This window comes from Gopherus evgoodei, chromosome 1 (genome assembly GCF_007399415.2).
Source record: "Gopherus evgoodei ecotype Sinaloan lineage chromosome 1, rGopEvg1_v1.p, whole genome shotgun sequence".
Classification (NCBI taxonomy): Eukaryota; Metazoa; Chordata; order Testudines; family Testudinidae; genus Gopherus; species Gopherus evgoodei.
Window position 1 is genome coordinate 277,390,892 of NC_044322.1, and position 26,342 is coordinate 277,417,233.

General features: G+C 40.4%; 1 protein-coding gene across 1 annotated transcript in view; it reads left to right on the forward strand.

Moving 5' to 3' along the window:
- Positions 1-2,170: 2,170 nt before the first annotated feature.
- NUP205 (nucleoporin 205) overlaps positions 2,171-26,342 on the forward strand; it is a 69,832-nt gene continuing 45,660 nt past the window's right edge. The window contains exons 1-11 of the mRNA XM_030548444.1: positions 2,171-2,283; positions 5,735-5,877; positions 7,144-7,315; positions 8,423-8,567; positions 9,752-9,911; positions 12,823-13,051; positions 15,332-15,496; positions 17,096-17,271; positions 21,481-21,597; positions 24,060-24,197; positions 25,241-25,391. Of these exons, the coding sequence (XP_030404304.1) occupies positions 2,256-2,283; positions 5,735-5,877; positions 7,144-7,315; positions 8,423-8,567; positions 9,752-9,911; positions 12,823-13,051; positions 15,332-15,496; positions 17,096-17,271; positions 21,481-21,597; positions 24,060-24,197; positions 25,241-25,391 (1,624 nt within the window). The 5' untranslated portion in view covers positions 2,171-2,255. The remainder of the gene's footprint in view (positions 2,284-5,734; positions 5,878-7,143; positions 7,316-8,422; positions 8,568-9,751; positions 9,912-12,822; positions 13,052-15,331; positions 15,497-17,095; positions 17,272-21,480; positions 21,598-24,059; positions 24,198-25,240; positions 25,392-26,342) is intronic.

The window sequence follows — 26,342 nt, forward strand, 5'->3', positions numbered from 1 at the left end:
CATAAATGTGTCTCTTGAAGGCATCTCAGATCTCTATGGGAATATGCTGAAGATAAGTTGCAATCACTATAATGGCTAGAAGAGGCTTGCAAGAGATATTTCAAAGCAGGAGGGCAGTAGGCAATATTCAGATGTGGGAGACTTGTCAGATATTAATACACCTTCCTTAGCTCTAGATACGTGTTCGAGTCTCTTCTGTGCATTTTCCTCTTAATTTCTGACAGTCCTTTCCTCAACTTTCTTTTGAGACTACTGATTTTGTCACAATTTAAATGTTCCTTGCCCCATGTTGAACTCCATTGGGATAGTTAGGTCTCCTAGTGTGCAGGGTAGGAAACTCTAGTCCATAATCAAAGACTACAAGAGATTTGATTCCAAATCCAATACACCTGCTTTTAGAATTGGTCAAAAACGTTAGGATTTTTTAAAATTAAAATTTGGTTTTATTTTTTGATAAATGATTTTTTTCCAGAACAAAGGCCATTTTTCATCAAAAAACATTTTTTGAAAATATTTGTTTCTTTCAAAATTTCCCCGTTTTTTAATGAACAACTGCAGAAATTGAATATACTCAGTTTTTGAAAACCTGAAATGTATTTATTGGTTTATGGCTTTTAGTTGAAAAATGGGGAAATTTTCTGTCTATAGAAATGAATGTAATCATACACTTTGCTTAGGGCACCCATTTCAGGCATATTTTCCCACAGTGATGGCTCTAAGGAGAGGCACCTAATGGAAGGCACTTTCTTCATCAGGACCTGAAAAAGGAAGGGAGGAAAAAATTGAGAGGGATAAAACTTATATATGTTATTTTCATTATGTAAGATGGGTGTTATGAAACATAGTATCTGATTAGAAAGACAAGGTGGGTGAGGTAATATCTTTTTCTGGACCAACTTCAGACCTGGAGAAGAGCCTTATGTAGGCTCGAAAGCTTGTCTCTCTCACCAACCGAAGTTGGTCCAAAAATAGAGATTACCTCATCCACCTTGTATCCCTAATATCCTGGGACTGACACGACTACAGCAACACTGTATGCATAGAGTCTGATTGGCTCATAAGGTTCCAGCAGTGGCCCTGATACTGTGAACACTTATACATATGCCTCATTTTATTACTGTGAGTAGTCCCACTGAAAATGTTTTAATAAAAGTAGAAAACACATTAATACAAAGAAACCATTAATATGAAATATATAATTAATAAGGAAACAAGCACACTAAGGCTAGGGTGACCAGACAGCAAGTGTGAAAAATCAGGACATAGGTGGGGAGTAATAGGAGCCTATGTAAGAAAAAGACCCACAGATCGGGACTGTCTCTATAAAATCGGGACATCTGGTCACCCAAACACTTCCAAATAACTTCTCCTATTAAGACTATAACTGCTGTTGAACTCACTTCACAGACCATAATATAAACTAAGTTGCACACTGTTGATACTTGTTTTTATTACAGTTGTGTCATCTTTGTAAATGTATCTCCACTGGCTTCTAGTAGCAAAATCAGGAGTCGAGGGACATGAGGTCTGTTTCCTTTTCAGACCTTGATCTAGTATGTAACATTGCAATTCAGCTTATTAATATACATTCTAGTAAAAAAAAACTTTTCTGAGACAATTATAAAGGGTCCAATAGAGGAGGAAAGGTTGATCATTGTGACTAAAATAGGTTATTAATATAAGCTCTGGAAATTCTAGGTTTTTTTTAAGCAAACAGTTTATTTATTTATTAAACAGGACAGTAAGATAACACTTTTTCCCCATTCAAGGGTGGGTGAGTAGAGTTTATCTCTAGTCTGGTTCTTGTGCATATGAATTTTTTTGCACGCATGATAGTGAGCTAATAATGTGGTTTTGTATTGAGCAGAATAAAAATCCTGAACACATCCATCCTGTTTCACCCTGGGTAAAGAGTGTGGGGCAGATGGGCTACGTGTGAATTTTAGTTCAGTCGCTTGCATAACTTCATACGCTCCAGAAATGAACTACAATTCCCAGCATGCATCGCGCTCTGCCCATGAAGACCCCCGGATTTCCAACGGCAGCCTTGCCTGTTTCAAAGCGATTCACTACATGGGGTGGGCCGTATAGTTTACAAACATATTAGGGACCTTCCCACTAGGGTTTTATGGGGAGCAGCGAAACCTGTAGCCGGGGAGGAGACTGATATTTCTAGGCAGGCAGCACCTCCGGCGCCCCAGCTCTTTCTGGGCCTCTCTGCGGCAGCGGCGCCTGCCTGTCCGTTGATTTCCAAGATGGCGGCGCTGTTGGCGGTAAATTCAGGTAAAATGAGAATGAGGGCGAGGCCGCTATCGAGGGCGGCGCGGCAGCTGCAGTTCGTGCTCCCCATGCCTCTGTCGGCAGGCGGGGGCGCCCCGCCGGCCCCTGTCCCAGCGCGCGGGGCCAGGAGTTGAGGAGGCGCCGTCTCCGGCCCCTGTTCCCGCGTCCTGGGCTCGACGGGCGTGTTGGGCGGGGCAGGAAGAGCCGGGGCCTCCGTTTCTCGGAGTCTGGGTCCGGCGGTGGCTGCCGGGTGCCGTGTTCCCAGCTGGTAAAGCGCGTGCGCCAGCGGCCCCCCGGGGAAGTCAAATGAATAAATGGGGCTTGTTCTTTGCCTTCTGGTTTCTGAGCCCGTAGGGGCTCGTGCCCCCCTCCTCCGTGGTTCTCAGCAGCCGCCAAGGCTAGAAACGCACCCCCAGCATGGAAATGAAAACTTTGAGTCTCAGTCACAGGAGTCCAGGAACTGGAGCTCTAAGAAAAACAAAATGTGCTCCTAGTCAGCAAATCCCATGACAACAGTTAGGCTGCTGGTGAGCTGAGCCCACAGATTATGGTGCTGACCAATGCTGTCTCATTTCCTTGTAGTCCCTCATCTGCTGACTCCATCTCTCATTTCTTGTCTCACTCTCGGCCTGTACATCGTTCTGTGCAGGGACTCCTTGTTCTTTTGCGCAGTGACTGGTGCAGTTGGGTTCTGGTCCAAGACTAGGGCTCATAGCCACTACAGCAATATAAATAATGAAATTGTGAGAGTTGGCAACCTAGGTAACATGAGGAAGATAAGGCTTTGGGAGGCAGAACTCCCTGCAATGTGGTGCCATTTGGTGTGTTTATGGCTGCCTAATGGGTGCAGGGAGTTTCCCTTCAGCCCCTAGATTTCTAACATCTAGACCCTAACCTTTTATAAACAGCCCTTCTCATAAATTAGAAATAGTGGAACCAGATTTAGCCCCATCCTATGAACACTTGAAGCCAATAGCGATACTCCCCTGCTTAAAATGAAGCATGTACGTGTGTTAAGGATTGAGGCCATAGCATGTGACTTATTCTTCATGAGAGAGAATCTTTGCTGTGGCTTGAAATAAACTAATAAAACTCCCATGAGATTATGAGAGAGAGTGATGGGGCTGCAGCTGGGGCCAAATGAACTTTTGGTAATTGAGTGCTGCACGCACATGAACATGCACATACATTATCCAGCTTAGTGGGAGGACATGCTGTAATTCCCACAAGGGTACTATTGTTGGACCCTGCTCAGAGAATCCAGGTTTAGCTAATAAATGGTGGAAATGTGTCTCCAGTCTCTTTCATCTTCTAGATGCTGTAGAGTGGAAAGCACTTCACTCTCCAAAGTTTTTTTGTTCCCTTCCCCTTTTTTTGTCTTCCCCAGTTTCACAAATTTTGGTGTCTTCCTCTGGCTATCACTGAGCGAAATAGACATGATTGCGGCTCCATTTGCTGCTGTTTCCAAGGCTGTTAAGAAACAATGAAACAGATCAGAATTGTCAGTTTCGCTCTGCTACTATTTTCACTGGTTGGCTAGGGGGAATTGCTAGTTGGACTTAAACTAAATTGATATAGGCCTTGTGTAAACTGACTTATGTACATGTATATAGAGCTTGCATTGGTTTAACTAAAGCTATGTCTTCACTGCAAAGAAGTATGACTATCTTAGTGTAAACTCATGGTGGAGAAAAGGCAAGGGTAGTTCATTCCTTGAGTAGTTAGTCAAGGTAACCTCCAGGTTGCCAATATAAAGTTGACCTCTACTAGTAACACTGAGTTTAAGAACTATCAGTGCCTTGTCTCCACTATGAGTTTACCCCTGAGATGTTGCACTTTTTTGCAGTGAAAACAAAGCCTAACCCAGTTTTAGTTTAAGTATTTCAAGTTGTGTGTGTAGACAAGGCCTTAGACTGAGACTATCTTTATGTTATATGTGTTGTGCAGTACCTAGCATAGTGGGACCCTGATCCTTGATTTGGTGGCCTATAGGCGTACTGCAATACAAATAATAATACAGTACTCTTGGTGGTGATTTGGTTTGAGAAGAATATGAAAGTTGTTTAAGTAATATCAGATATATCCAGCAAACAAAACTTTGGCATTTCTACGTTAGATTGGTGGCTGATTATTTGGAGAGGTTTTTTGTAAACAATCAGAATACTAGATTATACTCTGTAGGCAGGAATTATTTACCAAATCTCATGCCTTCATACTGTTGCCAGTTTTACTATCTAGATTGAAGATTGATTCTGCATGGTATCTGTGTTTGAATATTAAGGTGGTTATTGATAGATAATGTAGGATGCTGTTTTTGTGTATGTGCTGATGAAAGAAAGTAAGTAAACTTTTAGTGTAAGCTTCCTAAATTTCTCCCTGTGCAAAGAAACTTTAATCCAGAATGATATCCTTTCTAATGTGGAGAGATTGCTCATCCTCAGAGCTAAATTCACATATAGCATTTCCAAGCAAAACTTGTGCCAGTGGTGACAAGTGAAGGAGGAGAGTTGGATTATAGCGTAGCGTCTGAGACTTGGCCTAAATAACAATTGGTGATGCTGGGTAGCTTCCAAAAGTAACCCTTGTGAAAAGCATCTCAGTGTACTAATTTAATGCTGGTTCATTAATCTTTTTGTATTGTAAAACAAATTCATACTTCTATAACTGACTTTTTTATTGTTGTAGAGGATGAACATGTATTATCTAGTCCTAAGAATCTAGTATAAAATATTAATAGCCAGAATTTACACTTCAGTAAGATGTTTATCAATGTTTATCAATGTTTATTCTTTGTTTTTGTTTACTGTATTTCTTTCTGTCCTGTCATTATGTGGTATAGCAGCAACAAACATGGGGGAAAAAACTTATTAATATAGTACGATCTGGTGAATAAAAATCACCTTTTAAACTATACTTCTGTTAAAATAAGAAAAGGATGATTACATTTGAAAGGTGTTTATATAAGTATGGTTTCTGATATTATTGATTTTGTTCCATTTTGGTCTGTTGTATCAACAGCTGAAATCAGGAAGCTTGCCTTGCATCTGATTCTGGTACACTCTTCAACCCTTACTTATCCCAATAGTCCTACTGAAGTTGATAGGATGCAGGATGAGGCCTATATTTGTAACAAATATGTCTGTGTAAAGAAAATATGGTTCCAGAATTTATCAGCTGTCACCTTTATCTCTTCTCCGCTCCCTGCCCCCTCCCTACCCAATCCAAGGAGATTTCCACCTCCCAAAATAAGAAAAGCATTGTCTTTATTCAGTGGCATATTCTCATTTTGGATGTAAAATATTTGTATGCATAACTTCCTGTGTTTTCACGTTGAGATTATGCAGTAAATGTAAATAATAGTCTGTTTCAAGAATGTACTGTGTGGAGAAATTATCTTTCCTCTACTCTTCCCACTTTCTATATGATTTGTTTTTTTTCAAATTTTTCTTTTTAGCTGCCAGTTTGTGGGGTCCATACAAGGACATCTGGCAAACAGTGGTAAATGCTATCTGGAAAAGGCAACCTGAAGCCATCCATCTCCTGGACCAGGTTTTAAAGAAACACAAGCCTGACTTTATCTCACTGTACAGAAATCCGGTAATTAACTAACTTCTTCTCTTTTGTAATGGTTTGGGGAGAGACCAGTGTGCTTTGTTTGTCTTGACATTTTTTTTTTCTTTTTTAAAATTAACCCCTACCATATAGAGTTATAATCTTGTGTTTTATGTTTATCCAATGCCTCGCAAAATGAGGTTGCAATTCTGGTTGGAACCCTTAGGTGCTATAAGAATAAAAATTACTTGAAAGAGTATTATTTATCTGGCTTCTTTTGCAAGTGAGCACTTAAATAATTTGATGTTGATCATAATTTTGCTTCATCGGTTTTCAAACAGACTGTATGGAGAGGAATAATTTATTTATCCATCATGATACCTTCTGCTCAGTCAATCAAGTGCTGATGGGTTTTTCTACTTGATCCAGGCTTCTGAGATGGAGCACATAATTATTTCTGCTTGTGTTTTTTCCATGCTTATGATGCAGTTACTGAAGCATGCCAGCAGGCAAAGCAGGTAAGCATCTGAAAATAAAAAGCATACAGGATGCTCTTTCTGAAGATTGTGGGATGTGGTGGAAAAACCCATTTAGCACTTTACTGATGGAGGAGTAGATATCTGTTTAGAAATAACATTACAGTAAGGAAAAAATACCTTTCCTGCAACATTTATAGTAGAAGTTTTCATTTTTATTTGTAAAGTTGATAGGTTGAAGGCTTCAGGCACATATAGGATCTCGTTTCTCTACATTTTAGCATCAGGGGGGTAGCCGTGTTAGTCTGGATCTGTAAAAGCAGCAAAGAGTCTATAAGTTAGTCTATAAGTGCCATAGGACTCTTTGCTCCTTTTACATTTTAGCAGGTGATCGACATCCAAAAAAGGAATAATGTATTATTTGTAAAACAGTTTATTCTTTAACAGTTTCTCATCAACATGACTTTCATCAAGGTTAGATCAGTTTCTGATGGGAAAATTCCTGTTGGGAATATATCAAAAGCTATTTTGAGACCTTAAATTCTTCTAAGTAAAGTAAGCTCCAGCACTGATGATATAAGGTCATTTTTGGTATAGCCTCACAAGAAGCCCTGTTCTTCATTACAATATGAAATAACTTTGAGGACAACTTTACTATCTACATGTAAAAAATGTTAGGCTTTCATCACAAGCATTGCCTACATGTCAGAGTGGTAGTTGTAAATAAGAATTAATGTGACAAGCTTTGCTTGCTCTCTGATCAGCTTTGACAGAAATGAATAATTGATCAGCATCTTGCCATTTTGGGAACTTCTGTTACTTATTTCTTTTATAGCCAAAGAATGTGCAACAGCACGAGAAGATTCAGAAGGCAAGTACTGAAGGGGTTGCCATCCAGGGTCAGCAGGGTACCAGACTTTTGCCAGAACAGCTCATCAGAGAAGCCTTTATCCTGAGTGACCTCTTTGATATTGGAGAGCTGGCAGCTGTTGAGCTCCTTCTAGCTGGTAAGGAGGCACTGAACTGTGGGGACAATAGTTTAATTGAACACTAAATGTGTCCTAGAGTTTGGGGAAATTCAGTTCTTATAGGCTTCTTATTGGACCTACTCATTTACTTAGAGCTAAGCATATGTTTAAATGCTCTGTTGGATTATGGCTTTAGTATTCAACTCTATAAATTGTTCATAAAGATCTAAAATTATTCCTGGTGCTGTAATGCAGTAGAAAAACATTATTTTGATTCCATTAAATTATTTTAGTCAGTCATTGTAAAAGGGGGAATAATCTGTAAGGAGCTGACAATCAATATTGTTAGTTACTTTGAACAAGTAATTTATCTCTGGATTCAAGAAATAAATTGATTTTTTTTTATAGCTGATTATTAATTTCTCGATAAAACAATGTAGTAGTGATTCATTTTGTGAAGTGTGTATTAACTGTACTATGTGCCGTGACACAGAAACTGATGCTCAGGATATGAATAATATGATTGCAAGTAATCCACATTATCTTTCAGGCAGAAAAGTGGTGATGTTTTTGAATTCTCTGTAACTTGAAGTCTTAAAATCATGATTTGAGGATGTCAGTAATTCAGCCAGAGGTTATGAGTCTATTACATGAGAGCGTAGGTGAGGTTCTGTAGCCTGCAATGTGCAGGAAGGCAGACTAGATGATCATGATAGTCCCTTCTGACTTTAAAGTCTGTCTTTTAAGAAAGATATTCCATTAGGAATCATTATTAGCTACTTTGTTTCATCTTATACGAGGTTTTGGAATATTTTTATTAAATGTGGATATGACCGTGTTGGTCACCTGTGAAAGGTCACCATGAAGTCCTGAAGCAAGTTAAACAAAATTGGAAATTAAGATTTTCTGTCTGAATGAGCCCTGAAAAACTGACTTTTAAGTACAATTAAATTATTGGCCTTTGCTTATGCAGTGTATGAGGCTAAGATAAACATTTGTTTGTAAATATAATTTGGACTCAGAGCTTTGTTATAGGCTTGTTGTACTTCTCTTTTTTAAAAAATAAGATGATCAAATACTAAGATGTGATTTGATTATGTATGTTGAGCGGTTTATTTTGGTGGTTCTGTGTTTTTCATTCTGTAGGGGAGCACCAGCAACCTCATTTTCCTGGACTTACAAGGGGCTTAGTGGCAGTTCTTTTGTATTGGGATGGAAAAAGATGCATTGCCAATTCACTGCGAGCCCTCATCCAGTCACGGCGGGGCAAGACATGGACATTGGAACTCAGGTCTGTCTTTTAGTTATATCTGGGATTTGGATATGAGGCATGCTAAAGAGCTCTCTGTGTTGGCCACTGATGGATTCTAGGCGGGTTAGTTTTTGGGGATGTAAGAATTTTCCGATTCATTCACTATAACTTGATGGTGTTGCTTTCTCGTCTTTTCAGCACAGTATTCTTCCATATTGTAAATACATTTTATTGGTTACCTGGGAGTCCCCTTTTCTTCTGCTCCTGCATATCCCTTCACCTTCTGGCTCTGTGTTGTGGCAGGTGCTGCTCCCTGTAGAGCCAGTTAATGCTGCTCCAAGCACTGACAAGTGATAGTGACTCAAGCATGATGTGAAGTGCTTGTGTCCATTACAGAGACTGAGTTCTCGGCCTTTGCAAGACTCCTAGCTCTTACAATCTGGGAAGCTGAGAAGTTTTAACTTATTTTTATTTAAATGCAAATTTTACTGTAGAAATTTATGTGCATGTGAGGTGCTCTTGGTGAAATACAAAACAAACACAGTATACAGTAGACACATACCATGGCTGGTTGACTCCATGTAAATAGATTATACTAATACAGTTTGTATTCAGTTGGAATATAGTGTAATCACACATACCCTAGTGTAATGGGGATGACCAATTTATGGATCTCTCACCGGAGTGGTGGGGTTATGGAAATTTGCCCAGTTGCAAGGATTGTTGAGGAAGAGAAGTCTGTAGAATGTGACTGTGAGCATTGTTACTTACAGTGAAGGTAATGGAGGAATTAGAAAGGTGCATGGCCCTGGGAAGCTGCAAGTGGGGCGCACAGCCCTGGCTGCAGCCCCCACCAAGCCTGGTATGCTGGGAGGCTATGGCTCACGGCCCCGGTTGCAGCCCCTGGCGGAAACTGGGGGGCTGAGGCACATGTCTGCGGTTGCAGCCCCCACCAAGCCCAGGATGAAGTGGGGCTGGGGCGCATGTCCCCAGCGGAAGCCCTAGGGCTGGGGCTGCAGGGTCCTGGTTCCTGCCAGCCCCAGTTGCAGGGCAGGGGCGCACAGTCCCGCCTCTGCCTCCTGAAGCGTAGAAGTCACGGAATCCATGACTGCTGTGACCTCTGTTGACTAAATCGTAGCCTTATTCATCACATTTCTTCTACTGTGATCAGGAATAGCATTATATGTTGTTTCAGTTGTTAATATGTTATCTCTTCATTATAGCACAGAGTTGGTGTCCATGACAACGCGCTTTACAGATGAGCTGATGGAGCAGGGTTTGACTCAGAAGATCCTAACTCTGGTATCTCATATCGATGTGAACAATGAATTTGAGAAACTACAGAGGGAGCGAGGTCTGGGCAGTGAGAAACATCGCAAAGAGGTAAGAGAATCACTTTGCCAAATTACTGCAAAGATTAAAATGTGGTTATAATCCCCTGGAGAATATTTTGTTTTAAATCTGTGCGTCTTCTCTGGAATAAAATCTCATTGGCCGTTTATTTCTTTTTAAGTGATACTCGGTTTTAGGTCACTTTCTCCTCATCTGCTACTTCTTCCACTAACTGATTGAGGGCAGGGTCCAGGACATTCTGTAGATCAGATAATGAATAGAAATGGATCAACCAGACGGTTCCAGTTTTTAGGGTGGGACACTACATCAAATAAAAGAGAGGATTCAGTTTGAGGAAGCAAGAACTTGTGCCCATAGTTGTGTTTGGGTGGTGAGGAAAGACCCAATGGAGGCTGTATGCTGCAGCTTTCAGGAGTAAAAAATAAAATTCTGGTTTTTGATAGTAGTTTCAGACAGGGACTGCTCAGGTAAATCAAAAGCTCTCTCTCAGCCTGCTGATCTGCTATTGATACTCTTGTCATCTCCTTCCCTTGCTTGTCATTCTGACTTCTTTCCTTCCTTCAGATCTGCTGGTGGGTTGTAGTGGCATCTTTCCCTCCGTCTCCAAAATTACCTATGAGATTATTTTTATTTTCCTCTTCTCTACTTCTGCATCTTTTGTCACTGGATGAAATATTATTATTAACTTCTCTTCCGCAGTTCAGGGGGTGAGTTTCTGCATGCTTGTTCTGCTTGAATTCCCCAACTCTTTACCAGAGCAGCCCCTCTCTGCCTTCAGCAAAGAAATAGAAGCAAGGACAACAGAAGAGAAAATTAAATATAAAGATATCGCGTAAAATCTAAAACACAAAGTAATTTTGATTTTACTTTAAGCACTATAAATAAAAAAAAAAAAGGAGGGGGATTAAAAATGGAGAAATTTCAAAAGTAAACAGGACAAAATAGGGTCCAGTCACTTAAGCATATTTTGTATATCCAGCTGTGTTAAATTTAGTATGGCAACACATACCTCTATTAAATACCAAAAAGTACTTGAAAATAGAGTGCTAATTTCTGCACCCTTTAAAGTGATTGTGCGTGTAGCCACTGTCTGCAATAGGAAGTAGATCAGACCCAAACTTTAATATTACAAGTGGTTTTTTTTTTTCTGTGCTTACAGCTCATAGTGACAGTCCTTCTGAAAAGTATAATAATATATGGTCTTGGCAGTTTGGGGGCCTAAAGCAAGGAGCTAGTCTCTCAACTACTTTGATGTTACTCCAGGAATCATGTAAAGAACAATGATATTTACATTACATTTTTGTGTATGAATGTTAAACCAACATTAAAGCGATTAGGAAATTTATTTCAGACCTTTGTTTCCTTCCATATGCAATTTTACAGCTGGTACTCCAGAATATTCTGCATATTAATTAAAACTGATACTGTACTCAAGTATAATATGCATACACGCACAAATCCATTGGAATATTAAAAGATTATCTAATCAGTTTTTCACTCTATTAATAAAAAATGCACAATAAAATGGGATGTTGGCAAATGGTTCGTTTTTATATTTTATCAGAAATGGGGAGCATTTGTCAAGTGTAGTTTAGAAACTCTTAAAATACAGCCAAATGACATCTGATTTTTACTGAGTCACCCAAAGGCACCAAATCAGTGATGTAGGGGGAATATTCCAAGTTTGAAAACTCTTTCCTCTTTAGCTGATATACAAAAGCTGTTCAAATACAGGTCTTTGGGGGAGTGGAGAAGGGGAAAGGAAGAGAATCTGTTAACAGATAAAATCTTATTTATGAGTTTAGCGTTAGGATAAATTAAAGTATTGGCTTTGTGAGAGGAGTCTTTTTAGTTTGAGATTTTACCAAGGCTTTGAATACTAATATAGGTTTAGAACATGCTTAGAAAATGCTGTATGCATTACAAAGAAAAAATGAGTTTACACACTTTATTCCATACGTTAATGGAGACTGAAAAAGTACACAGATTCAGACTCTCAGGGTTGTCTATATCTAGGGCCCTATTCATGGGCCAGTTCTTGGTTGTGAAAAATGTGTAATGGACGTGGAATCTGATCTTCCCTGTGAAATGTGGTGCCCAGCCAGGGGCTCCTACCCTCTACAGGGTTCTAGCTGCTAGTCCTGGCCAGGGATTTGAACGGACCACACTTCCTGTTCCCCTGCAAGGGCTGCTTCTGGGTGAGTCAGACCCATCTAAGGGATCAACCCTAGCTGCAGGAAGCTCCTCGATGCCAGCTGTCACCACCTTGCACGGGGTGGTGGTGGTGCCAGCTGTTAAGTCCCTACATAGGTGGGAGACTGCTGGGAAAACCGGACATACGGCAAAACCCCCTCTCAGCCCCATACCTTACGACTCTCACGTTTGCACGGCTGCTGCTGGTGGTGATAGCTTTAGAGCTGGGTGCCTGGCCAGCAACCTTCCTCTCTGGCTGCCCAGCTCTGAAGACAGTGCCTCTGCCAGTAGCAGGGCAGAAGTAAGGGTGGCAATCCCATGACCCCCCCTACAATAGTCTTGCGACTCTCCCAACCTGTCTGCCTTTTGGGTCGGGACCCCCATGGTTACAACACTGCAGTTTCAGTTGTAAAGCTCTGAAAACATGAATTTAACTAATTTTAAATCCTCCTGGCCATGAAATTGGCCAAAATGAACCATGAATTTGGTAAGGCCCTATCTATACGCATGTGTAAATCCTATTCATGTTAATGGCGATGGCATATATATATATCAAGCCAAGAATAAATCTGAATTGATTCAATCATGTTTTAAAGAACAGCAGTTTCACAAGTTCATTTGGGATTCCAATAAGCTTGTATAATTGGTCCTGGTCATATTGACTGACTGAGCAAGACAAGCTTGAACAATTTGAAGATAATTGTATGAAAATAACTGTAAATTTGATTGATTTTTTTTTTTAAACTAGGTTTCTGATCTTATCAAAGAATGCCGACAGTCATTGGCTGAGAGCCTGTTCGTCTGGACCTGCCAGTCTCCACTGAGCAAGGATGATACTTTAATCCTTATTAGTTATCTGGAGAAAGTGACAGTTGAAGCTGATGGCTTATTGGACTCTGTGAACTTGGCCCTCCTCATGGCTCTTCTTTACTGCTTTGATGTCAGCTTTCTAGAACAGAGCACAGAGGATAGGGAAGGTAATTGGGAGAGTTTTCTTAAGTTGTGGAGATAGGTATTTTATTATTCCACAAAATGTATTAGCTTTAATTGTTACTATCACTAACATTTTAATAATTATTTACTACAGTAAGGCATCATACTTGAGTGGGGTATACATTTTAAGTAGAAAAATTCTGATACAGTGAAAATACTTCAGTGGGGTAAAGATTGACTTGAAACCTACTTATAGTGCTGTACTTGATACTAGATGAAAAAAAACTAGGTTCAGTTATGTAGGTAATAGAGGAAGGGCCTGGTCTGAGTATGGGGCTGGAGTTTTAATCCTGAATATTCTTGAGTTGTAATCCTGAATTTTACTGATTTTCTTTGTGGTGGGTAAATGAATTAAATTATTTATGGCTCAATTTCCTCATGTAAAATGGGGCTGAGAATATCCTGACGGGGATGTGGATTTTTAATTCATTCATGTTGAAAGAGTTTTGAAGATGAACAACTATACTGTTCTACGATTCATTAAGCTGTTTACACACACACACACGCAGTTAAAACTGACTCAACTTTTCTGACTTGTTCATGTAAACTCTCACCTCTAAGAGTGCAGTAAAGTAACTTCATGGAATTTCTCTCCTTTTTTAAATAAGGGAGGAGCATGTGAGTAAGTAATTGCACATTAGTGTATTTATTTCAATGTGCAATGGGGCAGTCTTTTTTTTTTTAAGCTAGGGAAGGTGTGAGATTCTGTTTCCCTTTTATATTGATGGAGTCTGACATTTATAACTTTAAGAGTTTGTTGCAAGGCCTATTGATTTATGTGGGCTTCTATTTGAGGAAGCAGATTGACAGAGTCAAATTTTGTTTTTTGGAAGGGAGACATTTAGGTTGACTTTGGTGGTGGTAGTGGTCTTTTTCATAGCTTTGTACATGCATCCTGAGAATTATGGCTGCTTTTTTATTACATAGAGAAAGAAATAGTATAAAATGTATGTTGAGTCATAAAACTTTTAAATGAATGCATATTATATAGTAACTCCTCATTTAATGTCGTCCTGGTTAACATTGTTTCGTTGTTACGTTGCTGATCAATTAGAGAACACACTCGTTTAAAGTTGTGCAATGCTCCCTTATAACATTGTTTGGCAGCTGCCCGCTTTGTCCAATGCTTGCAAGAAGAGCAGCCCGTTGCAGTTTAGCTGGTGAGGGCTTGTAATCAGCGTGGACAGGCAGCCCCCCTATCAGCCCCCTGCTCCCCTAAGTTCCCTGTGCAGCAGCTGCCCAGCAGGCTATCAATTGCCGGGCAGTTCAGTTGTGCCTCCCCGTGCTGCCATGTGCTGCTCCTTCCCTCTGCTTTGGAGTTGCCCCTGGGAGCCTCCTGCTTGCTGTGTGGGTGGTGGGGCGTGGGGAGGGGAGAAGGAGAGGAGTGCTAATGTCAGGGAGTCCCCATTCCTTCGTCCCCATCTCCTTTACACCATCTCAGCTGAGCAGAGGAGGACGTGACATGGCTCAGGACAGAGGGAGCTTGCTGGCAGCAGCTGCTGTCTCAACTTGCTGACTACTTAAAAGGGCAGTGTACTTAGAGTGGGGTCAGCGTACTTAAAGGGGCAATGTGTGTGTCTCTCTCTCTCTCTCTCTCACACACGGTGTGTATATCTGTCTGTCTCTCTCTGCCATGCTGTCTCCTTTCCCTCCATTCATGCTGCCTTGTAGAGTGTGAGACTATGTTAACAACAATGTGTTATCCCTTGAGGATTCATCCGAGTGCTAGTTCATCATTTAGCAGTAAGACATTCCCTGGGAAATATCCCACCCTCTTCCACCCTCTGACTTCACCATCTCAACCAAGCTTCACAATCATCATTGCTGTGAATAGTATTAAATTGTTTAAAACTTATACTCTGTGTGTGTGTAGATATGTGTTTGTGTATATATGTATATATAAAATATAGTCTTTTGTCTGATGAAAAAAATTTCCCTGGAACCTAACCCTCCTCCCTACCCCTCCATTTACATTAATTCTTATGGGGAAATTGGATTCGCTTAACATCGTTTTGCTTAAAGTAGCATTTTTCAGGACATGACTACAATCTTAAATGAGGAGTTACTGTATACTGTTTGGACTTCAGACTATTTGAAAGAATCAACTGATCAGTTTAAAGAGATACGAAAAGTGACAATTATTGTAATAGCTAATTGGAGAAGGAAGCTACATTTGTTCTCCAAGGCTAAACGTTTCAGGAATTGTTCATATTTGTTTTAATGGAAACTTTTTTATATAATGATGAGTCATTTTGTTTTTCCAGATTTGATGCACCAGTTGCCTCTGTTAACAGAGAGACAGTACATAGCAACAATCCACACTCGCCTTCAGGATTCTCAACCATGGAAACTACCGGGGCTACAAGCTACTGTTAGATTAGCATGGGCACTAGCATTGCGAGGAATATCCCAACTGTCTGATGTGACAGGTAAATGAATCCAAAATGGAACTGCTATAACTAAGTCTTCAGGACCCCTTAATACTACAAATCAGAGCAGCTGCTACTTTTTAGGGGAACAGTAGCTGCCCTCTATCACAGAACTGTGCCACTGATAACTTGTATTTGAGAGTTTGAGAATTATATTAGTCTGAAAAGTACACAGGTTTAGAAATACTTACTGTTTCATGATATAAACTCCATAATATCCCTTCATTTCAATAACAAATTAATATTGTGCTGAAAAAATGTATAAAATTTCATTTAATACCAGTTGGTGCCCTATGCTGGTAACTCCACCAATAAAAAAACAAAAATGGATTCCAATTTGTGTAAAAGCCTTTGATTTAAAGGCAGCTCTATTGTAGCTGGATATTGTAACACACATTGTCTGCTGAAAGGATATTTGAGGACCATGGATAGTTTTCTTCCAAAAGATGTGGACTTCTGAAGTGCTGTAGTGGATCAGAATTAGGGCATGGCTACACTTGCAGATGTAGAGCGCTTTGAGTTAAAACAGCCTTTGGAGAGCGCAGTAGGGAAAGTGCTGCAGTCTGTTCACACTGACAGCTTCAGGCGCACTGGTGCGGCCACATTTGGGCACTTGCAGTGTCATTGGGAGCGGTGCATTATGGGCAGCTATCCCAGCATGCAAGTGACTGCAACATGCTTCCCAAATGGGGGTGGGTTGGAGTGGGGTGGAATGTGACGGAGTGTGTTGTGTGTATGTGGGGGGGGGGAGAAGAGAGTGGATTTTTGGGGGCCTAAGAGCATGTCAGCATGCCGTCTTGTAAGTTCAGACCCCAGCAGACCCCCCTCCTCCCCCACCCCTCTCTCCCACACAGCATTCCACACTAATGGTTGTTTTGTCTCGGAGCAGATAAGCATACCAGTTGTCAGAAATGGAGCTTTCAAAGGGTATATCCGCATTCCTGTAGTGATTCAAAAACAATGACAAGAGTGGCCACTTGACTTAAGGGGATTATGGGACGTTTCTGGAGGTGAATCAGAACACAGTAATGCTCAGACTGATGCGCGGGTGTTTCAGCCAATGCGCACCAAGCGTTAATCTTCTCACCGAGGTGGAGTACCAGGACTGCTCTAGCCATGGAGTCAACGTGCTCTACGTGCCTTGCCAGTGTGGACGGGTAGTGAGCTAGGGCGCCTGGGGCTGCTTTAATGTGCTCTAACTCGCAAGTATAGCCAAGCCCTCAGATCAGTTTCAGAATATCCTTTCTGTGAAGTTAAATGATAATTAAACTTCACAGTACTAATGGTCTTTAAAGGATAGTTTTTGATTGTTATAAATAATGGAGGCTTACAACCCTGCATAATTGGACTTGGTCACATTTATTCAGAGAACTAAGTGGATTATGCACTTCTTTCCTCTTCGGTCAGAGTTCAAGTACTGGGTGTCCCACTGTATTGGCATAACCTTTACAGTCCACTGTTCTTTTGAACATCCAAAAGACATAGGTGATATACATTTATGTTGATTTGCAGGTAAGCCAGGAACTTTGAAACATGCGTACTTTGGTAAGTGAGATAATTGCATTCTTTCTTCCTTTCCCCTTTCTTCATTCTGTCTAGCTCTTGCAGAATTCACTGAAGCAGATGAGGCAATGGCAGAACTAGCAATTGCTGATGATGTCTTCCTGTTCCTTACTGAATCTGTGGTGGGGTCTGAAAACTTCTACCAGGAAGAATTTTACATCCGCAAAATTCATAACCTTGTCACAGACTTTCTTGCACTCATGCCAATGAAAGTAAGTTGTTATGCATGTGGACTGGCGGTTGGTGAGCATTTTGGATGTATAATCCAAATTTCATATACAGGACTAGATAAGGCATCTATCATCATGGTCTTGAAGTGCTAGGATTCAGAAAACTGCCAATTAGTTATGTATTTGATTAATGGAATTAATACAGTTTTCTGTTTAGTTTCCAAATAACGATGCTCTAAAAATCAAAGTTTACATAAGTATAGTGAAATTTTAAAAGCAAACTGTTCATGTGGTAGTACTTACAATTTTTAGTAAATGCCAGTTTTTTCTATAGACATAGTACCGCAAGCTGAAGTAATTTGTGAATGGGAAAAGATCAGTAATCCCACCATACTGTGTCAGTGCTTTTTAATTTTTTGCCAGGAATAGACTTTTGCATATGTGTCTGAGAGGGGTGCTATCCTTCCTTGCAGCAGAATACTGTTCCTATGGAAATAATTTGATTTACCAGGAATTCAAACTTTTGTGCTGCAAAAATGAAAAGGATGTGCTTTTAGCAGTGTGAGCGATTTCATTTATGCAAGAACTTGTATCCATGCATTGAAAGCAAGAGCTCTGAGAAAGTGTAATGTCTTTTTTTAATAATTGGTGAAAGCTTTATTTTGTGTCTTTTGCGTCGAGCAGTTGTGTGTGCATTTGAGTTGCCAAATAATGACTGAGCAGTCATAATTTTAATTCTTTTTTATAGGTATCTCTTTGTTCATTTTAGGCTGGCTTGAGAACGTCTGGGGAAAAAAATAATTCCTTCTGGTTTAAGAATCTTTTTGAGTGCACATATAAACATATTGTAAACGGTTTAATTTAAATTATCTTTTGTTTATTATGTTAATTGCTGAACTGATTTAAAAGCTTTTCTGAATTCATAGCAGGTACAACACTGACAATGTCAATGCAAGTATCCTGTGTACACAGCCTCACCAGTGTGCCTCAATCCACTTCTGTAGGGACCACATACAAACAGAGGGGAGTAACATGCTGTAACAGGCTTTGGCCTTTCTGCTAAGGCTGAGATGCAGACGTATCCCTTAGGAAATAGGCTCATTTCATGTAATCCATTGACTAGTCACAGTATGGTGATGTCTTTCCATTAGCTACAGCCCTGGATTGGATTAAAGTGATGACCTAGAGGTATGAAGGGATTCTATTTAGAAACAGAGTATTGCCATATAGGATCAGAACAGTGGTCTGTCCATCTTTTCTGGTATCCTGTTTCTGTCGGTGGCCAGTAATAGTTGCTTCAGAGGTAAAATCCTTGTGGCAGACAGTTAGAGAGTTCCTGCTTGTAAAAGAATCCTTTCCAATCCCTGTTAGTTAATGGTCAGATTGTGAAATTTATATCCTTATTACATTATAGAACTTTGAATGTTCTTATTATCCACATAAATGCTTCATCTTATTTTTTTAATCCTACTAAACTCTTTTCCTCGATGATACATTTTGGTAGAGAGTTCTGCAGGTTAATTGTGTTTTGGGCCAGTGCACTGATAACTGTGGTTGTCACTTGTGTGGTATTTTGTCAAAGGCTTTTTGTAATTCAAAAAAATTATGTCATCTGTTTCTTTTATCCAATGATTTGTTGACACATTCAGAGAATTCTAGTAGATTAGAGAGGCACAATTTTCTTTTTTTCTTTCCCCCATCATATTGCATTCATCTAGCCATTTTAACACTTTAATTATAGCAAACAATTTTCTTGATATTGAAGCAATGCTAACTGGCATGTAATTCTCTAGGTCACCCCAGAACTCTTCAAAAAGATAAAGAAGACATTTGCTACCATTCAGTATAGTAGCTGATTCCTTGAGGAATTTATTTCTTCTGAATTCTGTTCATACAAGGCACTATCCTAGAATGCTACCTCTGTTTTCTCTCTCCACATACACAAACATATTAGTATAATTAACTTAAATTTTTGATTTTGGTACAGAAGTTCATTTAATCTGTCTAGTTTTCCAAATTGAAAATATTAGAGAATGTAGTTTTGGGGCCCAATCCAAATCACACTGAAGTAAATGGAAGTACTTCCATTGACTTGGATCAGGCTCTCACTGCAGATGCAAAGAACCTTGAGAGAAAGGAAGTAGTTAAATATTTCTTTCTTGATTATTGGCTCCACAAATTATTGGTGGTTCTTGAAGTATTTGTCCACATGGATCCCGCTCTTGGAGTACATGCTCTCCATGCACACATGATGGAATTCTTTTTCCCGGCAGTGTCTGTTGGAATCGTGCCTGAACCTTGTGCCCCTTCACCAGAGGGCATAATGGGCGGGGCAGGTCAAAGCATCCCTCAGTTCCTTCACCAATACAGAATCCTGGAGCAGTGGCTTTCAACTTTTGCAGACTACTGTACCCCTTTCAGAAGTCTTATTTGTCTTATGTACCCCCAAGTTTCACCTCACTTAAACTACTTCCTTGCAAAATCAGACATAAAAATAAAAAAGTATCACAGCGCCATATTACTGACAAATTGCTTACTGTCTCATTTTTACCATATAATCTTAAAATAAATCAACTGGAATATAAATACACCTCTACCCTGAAATAACGCAGTCCTCGGGAGACAAAAAATCTCACCGTGTTATAGGTAAGACCATATTATATAAACTTGCTCCCCCTCGATCCTTGTTCCCTGACTGCTCCCTGCAGAGATCCCCATCCCTAATCACCCCCAGGGCCCCACCCAGCCTCCCTGTTCCCTGTCCCCTGACTTCTCCAACCCCTATTCTCCCTCCCCCCTTGACAGGCACTCAGTGGCAGAGGCAGGAAGCGGAGCAGCCCAGCTCCAGCCCGCTCCACTCTGCCACCTCCCAGCCGCGGTGCTCTGCTTCCTGCCCACGGTGAGTGCGGGGAGGTTGGGGAAAGGATGTCCCCCTTGCACTCACCTGCAGCGGGAAGCAGAGTGACGCGACCCCAGCCTGCTCCATTTTCCTTGCCCCAGTCCCAGCCCCACCTGTGTCACTGCAGGGCAGCTGGGGAAAGGTCCTGCATTCACCTGCGGTGGGAAGTGGAGTGCCACGGCTGGGAACTAGCGGAGTGGAGCTGGCAGGGGCTGGGCTGCTCCGCTTCCTGCCACCGGTGAGTGCTGGGAGGTTGGGGAAAGGATGCCCCCGTACTCACCTGTGGCCCAGCCCTCTCTCCTCTGCCACCTCCCAGCTGCGGTGCTCTGCTTCCCACTGCAGATGAGTGCGGGGAGGTTGGGAAAAGGACGCCTCCCTCCCCCCCCCCCCCCGTACTCACCTGCAGCGGGAAGCGGAGTGCTGCTGCTGGGAGCTGGCAGAGTGGAGCGGGCTGGGGCTGAGCTGCTCCACTTCTGCTGCTGCTGGTGAATGTTGGGGGGATCCCTTCCCCCAAGCCCTCTCCTCCGAACAACACGGCTGGGGCTGGGGTGAGGGAAGCGGAGCGGGCTGCTCCCGGCCCCATGCTAATTCTCTGGGCCACTCTGGGAATGCGGGGCCCCCAAAAATGCCCTCCCATAGCTCCTGTCACCCAGACCCGGGGAGGGCCCTGACCACCCCTGAGACCCTCTGCCTCTTATCGAACCCCTCGGCCCCAGCCTGGCCTGGCACCTTTAACACGCTGCTCAGAGCAGCGTGTCAGAGCTTTACCGCCTTGTATGTTAACCCATGTTATATCGGGTTGCGTTATTTCAGGGTAGTGGTATATTTCAGTGTATAGTATATAGAGTAGTATAAACAAGTCATAATATGAAATTTTAGTTTGTACTGACTTTGCTCTTGCTTTTATGTAGCCGGTTGTAAAACTAGGCAAATATTTAGATGAGTTGATATATCCCCTGGAAGGCCTCTGCGTACCCCTGGTTGAGAACCACTGTCCTAGAGGAGAAAGACTCCATAGTAGCAGGGAAGAAGGGATCCATGTGGACATAATCACGATGTTATCGTATTATTGGTTATCAGTCATTTGATTTATATCTTGAACCACTGAGAATTTCTTCCCACTATTGGATGATATGGTAACAATTTAAACAAAAAATTAAAATAAAATCCTGCAATTTGATGATGAATTTCAATCTATTACAATAGCATTTTTGTTTGTTAAGGACATGCTAAGGAATGTTAAAATCTGTTTTATAAAAATAGATAAGACTAGGTAGCTCTTTGTAATCTTTAAGATAATTTTTTTTGTTGGCTAAAAATAGACATTTTTCTCTACTTCATAAATTGTGTAGGTGAAACAGCTGAGAAACCGTGCAGATGAAGACGCTCGTATGATCCACATGAGTATGCAGATGGGTAATGAGCCACCTATTTCCCTTCGGCGGGATCTGGAACATCTTATGCTTTTAGTAAGCGCTGCTTTTAATTATGTTTGTAAAAAGGGATTGTTTAGAGGTTTTCCTATTGGGAAACCATATAAAAAGAGGGCCTGTGGGCTTTCTGGGATGATCAGTTCACACAACACTTCCCCCGCCCACCGCACCGCGTGGCTCTGATCAGGGATGAGCCCTTCAAACTAAACCCAACCAGCCCAGTGCGGCTAGGTTTTCCCCCTGCCTCCCACCATGTGGCTCTGATCAGGCTCTCACTCACCAGAAGTAACTTCTCCAGGGTCATGGTCAGGGAGCCTGCCTTGGGAGTGGGGAGAGGCTATTGTCTCCAGCGTTAAGAATAATTCCTGCCGCCTCTGCACTGTCCTCCTCCTCCTCCAGTGACTCTTCCTCCTTGCTCCGTGCAACTCCCTCCTTGCAGGTGTCCACAAACAGTGATGGGGTAGTGGTGGTGTCACCCCCCATAATTGCATGCAGCTCACAGTAGAAGCAGAATGTATGGGGCTGTGACCCAGAGCGCCCATTCGCTTTCCTGGCTTTTTGGTACACTTGCCTGAGCTCCTTGATTTTTGTACGACACTGCTCTGTGTCCCTGGAGTAGCCTCTTTCCGTCATGGCTTTCCTATATATTTGTGTTCCTTTTTTTGGAACGTAGTTCTGCCATAACAGACTCATCTCCCCAACATGCGTTGAGATCCAGTACCTCCTGTTCAGACCATGCTGGAGCTCGTCTGCGAATCCAGGACTGCGTGATCTCCTATGATGGTGGACTGTTCTGATGGTCACCTGTGCTGATGGTAACAAAACAGGAAATGAAATTCAAAAGTTCCTGGGGCTTTTCCTGCCCATCTGGCTAGTGCATCAGAGTTGAGAGTGTTGTCCAGAGTGATTACAAGGGAGTATTCTGGGATAGCTCCCGGAGGCCAATAACATCAAATTGTGTCCACAATACATTTAACCCGGGATTGCGATCTTGATTTAAGCGCTATTCCACTTGCTGAGTTGGAGTACAGAAATTGGGATTAAAGAGCCCTTTAAATTAAAAAAAACAGTTTGGTCTTGTGGATGGAATTTTTTTTTTTTTAATTAACTCCGCTAATTCAAAAATAAGACTAGTGTAGACCAGGCCTCAGTTTATTTTGTTCAACATATAAATACTGCACCATTTGTTGCAATTAAAGTACTGTGGTACAGCAGTTTAAATACCCGAGTATCTTGACATATGACTGTACAAACATTTTGCAGTATTTTAAATGTACCCCCCTCCCCTCATTTAACACAACTTTAAAATTGAAATTCCAAGTTTACAAATCTCAAAACTATGGTTCCCATCTAACAGTATTTTAGCCGCTTTGTGCTTATGTAGTGTTTTGTGTTTCTGCATCATCCTATCAAAATTCTATCTACTCACCTTGGGTGAATAAAATATCATTAATTTTTACATGATCATTAGTCATTATGGCAAAGGGTGTGGGTGTAGATTTTTGCATCTGATCTTGTAATTTTTCATGACAATTTTTCAAGGTTGCTGTATACATAGTGTTGAGATATTAAATGCAAAAAGACCAAGTTACAGTTGATGTGGGAATTATAACTAAATTTCCTGTGTTTCATTAGCATAAAATTTCAGCCATAATGTTGCCTCTGTAGAAGGGTCTTTTTCCATTGTATTTCTTTGTTTGAAAGAAATAAAGTTGGTCTTGTGTGTTTATTTCAGTTTGTGATTGTTAAAGTTAGATAACATATTCAAATACTGTATGTGGGTAGTATACATTTTTTCCATCATTAAGAAATAAATGTTATAATAAAAAGAATTTGGTGAAATATACAAAATTCATCCTTAAATACAGTGCACAAGGCAAGTTTTGAAATTTTAAAGTCTAGCCATTTTAAAGCTAGAGACACATTAAAAATATTTTTATCCACAGAAACAATTAGACAATTTTATAAACCACTAAAAAAGTGGCTTAGAATAAAAAAGACTTCTTAACCAGAACTTGTTATGGCTCTTGTACAAAGCTATAACACACCTATAAAATGAAGAATTTGAAGCAGAAATAATTCTGAAGGAAATTTGAGCCGTCAAAGAACAGTTAAAAGCTTTTCATCCCAACATTGGTTCATTGATTTTAAACTAACTGCAACACAAATACCCAAATGCTCATTTAAAGGAAATACGAGTGTGTTGATATCCAGGGTTTTATAGGCAACAGAGGGAGAATACCATTGAAATTTACAAATAAAAATTATTTTAAAAATCTGGAAATTTCAGAGTTTCTTAGCTATGGATTGTTGTCACATTACCGCATAGAAGCTGCCATTTTCAGGAAGGGAATATTTAAAAAATTGTGTATTAACAATGAGATTATTTTTCTTCCTGTATTTCCAGGTTGTGCTGAAGTAGTGTTCATTGTTACTTGGCCTTTTTATTTGCGTTGACATTTTTTCGCGCTAGAAACTTATTTTCTGTCCCCCTACAGATTGCGGAGTTGTACAGGAAGGATCCCTTTAATCTGGAACTTGCTCTTGAGTATTGGTGTCCTTCAGAACCTCTCCAAAGCTCCACCATTATGGGATCTTATCTTGGAGTAGCCCATCAGAGACCTCCTCAACGCCAGGTTAGATAAATTCAACGTTTTTCCTCCATTGTTTGCAGTGGATTTTTTTTTTTTTTAACTTGTCATTTACTTTAGTGTCATGATATTAAAAGCTGCAGGCTGCAGCAGCAGTAGCACCTGGAATCAAGAGGAGTAAAGATGGTTTTTGAGGAACTGGTAGAGCCACTCTCATATGGTCTTAAGAACCTGTTATCCATTGCCAAGATATCAGTGCAGTGCTCCCACCCAGTGTTATATGGGCACCATTGGCACGCTATAAAGGGAACTTTTCCCAGTTGTCATTGGCTGTAGATTGTTCTCTGGGGTATCGACGGGTATTAATGGGAAAGAACCTAACCTCTTTCAAAGCTTTTGTTTATGCTTGAGCTACCTAATCGAAGACTTCTACACAAGCAGCTACATTTTCTCAGTGAACATTATTAATAATAATGCTTTGCACTTGTGTTGTACCTTCTCTCTGATTATATCAAAGTGTTTTGTTGATATTCCCAGAAGAAAAACTGTGTTAAGGTGCAGTTAGTCTCTTTAGGGTAGAAAACATTATGAGGATGTTGTAATTATCTAAAACCCAAGGATATAAGATTAGGATTAAAAACAATCCAAATATGTTAAGGTAAGAAATGCACAATTAAGGCATCCAAACAACCTTAGCTGTGCCCTGTAGGAACATGTAATTACCAAATTCAGCATTTTTGGTTTCAGATTAGATTTATTTTTAAAGGCATATATTAGATTTTTGTCATAGTTTTCCCCTTTTGGCATCACTGCAGCTAATGTTATGAAAGATTATTGCACCCTTATTGATTAATGTCTTCCTTTGCAATATTCTGAATATTTTTTGCATCCTTTTTTTCTTCAAAATGTGGATATTTTCTATTCAATGAAACAGAACAAGCAGTTCACAAATATATTTATTTTGGAGTTATGGTGCGGGTTTTGTGTTTTTTAAGTCCAAACCAGAATATACTTTATCATTTTGGTGTCTCTTGTCACCCCAAAATAAGGCAAGGTTTCTTTTTAAACATTTACCTTTTTTTGTGCAGGTCGTCTTGTCCAAGTTCGTTAGACAGATGGGAGACCTACTCCCCTCCACAATTTACATCCCATATTTGAAAATGCTTCAGGGATTGGCCAGTGGGCCCCAGTGTGCTCATTATTGCTTCAGTTTGCTGAAGGTCAATGGCAGCAGTCATGGTAAGAAAGGTGTTTGACAGTAGGCTCACCTCCCAATCTTCTCCTAGACAAGGTGGACAAGAATTTAGACCTAGATGAGATTAATTGTAGTTTATTACTTAGTTAGCTACTATTAGTCTTACACTTTTAGTATGGAGGTAAAACTCATTTTCACTTTCAACTGCATAAAGATACTGGTTTATATATGTTGATTAAATATTTGAGTGTCCTGATTATGGGAGTGGCTGAATTCCTAATATGTTTAACAGAAAGCTATAAAATATTTTAAAATCAATGAGAGCTTCAATATATCACATTTAGCTCAGTACAGCATGTTGAAGAGTCACTTCTTAGCATAAAATAGCCAGGCTGTGTATTTGCAAATACCTTTTTAAATGATGGCTGGCATTTCTGAGCTTGCATTTAGAGGTGTCCTGAGAAAGTGCCATCATTTGTAACACAGTTAATATAAGAGACTAGTTTCTGTCTTATTTTCATACTAACTTGTCAGGGGAAAAAAATTACTAGACTAACTTCTTCACACATTCAGCATTACAAAGGTTCTGATTCATAAACCCATATGATAGCATGATTAAAACAGTAAACCTATTTTGCACCTGATTATCATATTCGTAATATCATAGCTCTTCAAAAAGACCATAAGAGCACAAAGGTCACCAACACCAGGCTTTTATCATAAACTTTATTTTCCTCTCTGTCCCACTTTGAATATGAACTGAAAGTTGAGATCACTGATTATCTCTTCAATTCTGGTGTGCCATTGCAGGGTACTGACGGTTATGGAGAAGGGTATGTGTGTGTTTGTTTTACAAATGCCAATAGGCACTTTTTTCCCCTCAACTCTCATTGAGAATGTTTGGAAAGCATCTCGCATGTTGCGGGCATTAACTTAAATAATAAAAGCACACAACTTCTCATACATAGAAGAATTTCTTACTACTTCAGCTTCCA